At 44.4% G+C, this 3437-nt stretch overlaps 1 protein-coding gene across 1 annotated transcript in view; it reads right to left on the bottom strand.

Moving 5' to 3' along the window:
• Positions 1-3437, bottom strand: part of LOC130587771 (CCR4-NOT transcription complex subunit 3-like) — a gene marked incomplete at its 5' end in the record, with an annotated part of 6924 nt that continues 3487 nt past the window's right edge. Inside the window, 2 exons of the mRNA XM_057388741.1 lie at positions 1-124; positions 2073-2264. Of these exons, the coding sequence (XP_057244724.1) occupies positions 26-124; positions 2073-2264 (291 nt within the window). The remainder of the gene's footprint in view (positions 125-2072; positions 2265-3437) is intronic.

Here is a 3437-nt window from a genome sequence, read left to right as displayed (position 1 = left end):
TTTTTTGGGGTTTTTTTTTGGGGGTTCATTGCAGATCTCGATCCTCCAGGTAACGGTACTCGAAGGTGAACCCCTCCTTCTTGCGCTGCCCCCACTTCTCGTAGTCGAAGTAGATGTAAGTGCCCTAAATTTGGGATGGGGGAGGGGTCAGGGGATCCCCAAAATTGGGTCTGGGGTCCCCAAAAACCCCCCACCCAAAAAAACCCCCATAAAAAACGGAGTTAGGGGGGGATTTGGGGGTTTTTTGGGGTGGGAAGGGGATTTTTTTGGGATTTCAGGAGATTTGGGGGTCCAGGGGAAATTTGGGGGGTGGAGAGGGGTCAGGGGGACCCCAAAATTGGGTCGGGGGTCCCCAAAAACCCCCCACCCAAAAAAAACCCCGTGAAAAATGGAGTTAGGGGGGAATTTTGGAGTTTTTTGGGAGTGGGAAGGGGATTTTTTGGGACTTTAGGAGGGGATTTTGGGATTTGGGGGAAATTTTGGGGTCGGGAAGGGGTCAGGGGGATCCCAAAATTGGGTCTGGGGTCCCCAAAAACCCCCCACCCAAAAAAAACCCCGTCAAAAACGGAGTTGGGGGAAAATTTTGGGGATTTTTTGGCATTTTTGGGGATTTTTTCAGGGATTTTGGGAGTTTAGGGAGGAATTTTGGGATTTGGGGGAAATTTTGGGGTCGGGGGATCCCAAAATTGGGTCTGGGGCCCCCAAAACCCCCAACCCAAAAAAAAACCCCGTCAAAAACGGAGTTAGGGGGGGAATTTTGGGTTTTTTTGGCAATTTAAGGGAATTTTGGGAAAATTTTGGGATTCAGATGGGAATTTTTGGGGGTTTTTTTGGGAAATTTTGGGGTTTTTTTGGGAATTTTGGGATCCAGATGAAAATCCTGAACCTCCCACTCCCCCAAAATAAAAAAATCCCATTAAAATTTGAATAAAAACCTTTTTTTCAGTGATTTTTGCTTCCTGGATGGAAATTTTTTGGGATTTGGGACCATTTTGGGGCCCAGGGTTGGATTTTTTTGGGAATTTTGGGAATTTCGGGAATTTTGGGATTCAGGGATGGATTTTCAGGACCCAACACTAAAAATAATTCCCGAAAATCCAATTTTGGGCCAATTTTTAAAGGATTTGAGCATCAGGATCCGGATTTTTTTGGGATTTTGACCCATCCCGGTTCCCGGGGTTCGATTTGGGGTGGGAATTTTTGGGAATTCTGGAAATTTGGGATTCAGGGATTGATTTTGATTCTCAAAAATCAAATAAATCCCATTTACAGTGGAATTTTGGGCCAATTTTGAAGGGATTTGAGCATCAGGATCCGGATTTTTTTGGGATTTGAGGCCGTTTTGGTTCCCAGGGTTGGATTTTTTTGGGAATTTTGGGAATTTCGGGAATTTTGGGATTCAGGGCTGGATTTTGGGATCAAGGGATGGAATTTAGAGACCTCACACTAAAAATAATTCCCGAAAATCCAATTTTGGGCCAATTTTTAAAGGATTTGAGCATCAGGATCCGGATTTTTTTGGGATTTGGGGCCGTTTTGGTTCCCAGGGTTGGATTTGGGGTGGGAATTTTGGGGAATTTCGGAAATTTTGGGATTCAGGGATGGATTTTAGGGACCCCACAGTCAAAAATTCCCATTTTAAATCCAATTTTAGGCCAATTTTGAAGGGATTTGTGCATTCGAGTCGGGATTTTTTGGGGATTTTGGCCCATCTCGGTTCCCAGGGTTGGATTTGGGGTGGGAATTTTGGGAATTTCGGGAATTTTGGGATTCAGGGATTGATTTTGATCCTTAAAAATCAAATAAATCCCATTTTAAATCCAAATTAAACCAAATTTTGAAGGGATTTGTGCATTCGAGTTGGGATTTTTTTGGGAATTTGGCCCATCCCGGATCTCAGGGTTGGATTTGGGGTGGGAATTTTGGGAATTCTGGGAATTTTGGGATTCAGGGATGGATTTTAGGGACCCCACAGTCAAAAATTCCCATTTTAAATCCAATTTTAGAGCCATTTTGAAGCGATTTGAGTATCAGGATCTGGATTTTTTGGGGATTTTGGCCCCNTTTCTCACCTGCTCGAACTCGTCGGTGATGGTTTTGGGCTCCTCGTGCCGCTGGAACCACATCATGTATTTGGTGTGGAAACGCCACGATTGCTTCTTGAGCGCTTTGGCCGCCAGGTACTGAGCCTTGGTGCCCTGGGGAGCCAAAATTCGGGGTTTAGGACGGGAAATTTGGGGTTTGGGACACAAAAATTGGGATTTGGGACCTCAAAATTGGGATTTGGGACCTAAAAATTGGGGTTGGGGACACAAAAATTGGGATTTGGGACCTCAAAATTGGGGTTTGGGACCCAAAATTTATAGGGGAACCCCCAAAAATCAGATGGGAAAGGGCTCAAGTTGAGGGGATTTGGGAGCCAAAATTGGGGTTTGGGGACCTAAAAATTGGGATTTGGGACCTAAAAATTGGGATTTTGGACCCAAAATTTATAGAGGAATGCCCAAAATTGCAAAATTTCCCCAAAAACTGGATGGGAAAGGGCTCAAATTGAGGGGATTTAAGACTCAAAATTGGATTTTGGGACCCAAAAATTGGGGTTGGGGACAAAATTTGGGGTTTGGGACCTCAAAATTGCAGTGGGGACCCCAAATTCGGGGTTTAGGATGGGAAATTTGGGGTTGGGGACACAAAAATTCGGATTTGGGACCCAAAAATTGGGATTTGGGACCCAAAAATTGGGGTTTGGGACCCAGAAATTGGGATTTGGGACCTCAAAATTGGGGTTGGGGACCTAAAAATTGCAGTGGGGACCCCAAATTTGGGATTTAGGACATGAAATTTGGGATTTGAGACCCAAAAATTTGGATTTGGGACCTAAAAATTGCCCTGGGGAGCCAAAATTCGGCGTTTGGGGTGGGAAATTTGGGGTTGGGGACACAAAAATTGGGATTTGGGACCTAAAAATTGCCCTGGGGAGCCCAAATTCGGGATTTAGGACATAAAATTTGGGATTTGAGACCCAAAAATTTGGATTTGGGACCTAAAAATTGCAGTGGGGAGCCCAAATTCAGGATTTGGGATGGGAAATTTGGGGTTGGAGACACAAAAATTGGGATTTGGGACCTCAAAATTGGGGTTGGGAACCTAAAAATTATAGGGAAAGCCCCCAGGGGTCCTGGGGAATCCCCCAAAATCCCGAATATTTTGAGTTTTTCTTCAATATTTGGGGTTAGGGACCCAAAATTTGGGGTTTAGGTCACAAAAATTGGGATTTGGGACCTAAAAATTGCGATTTGGAGCAAAAAAATTGGGATTTGGGACCAAAAATTGGGGTTTGGGACACAAAAATTGCCCTGGAGAGCCCAAATTCGGGATTTAGGATGGGAAATTCGGGATTTGAGACCCAAAAATTTGGATTTGGGACCTAAAAATTG

This window comes from Malurus melanocephalus, unplaced genomic scaffold, assembly GCF_030028575.1.
Source record: "Malurus melanocephalus ecotype Western Australia unplaced genomic scaffold, MMel_1.1 scaffold_2426, whole genome shotgun sequence".
NCBI classification, from domain to species: Eukaryota; Metazoa; Chordata; class Aves; order Passeriformes; family Maluridae; genus Malurus; species Malurus melanocephalus.
The sequence above is the reverse complement of the archived record's forward strand: the minus strand, read 5'-3'. Positions and strand labels throughout refer to the sequence as shown.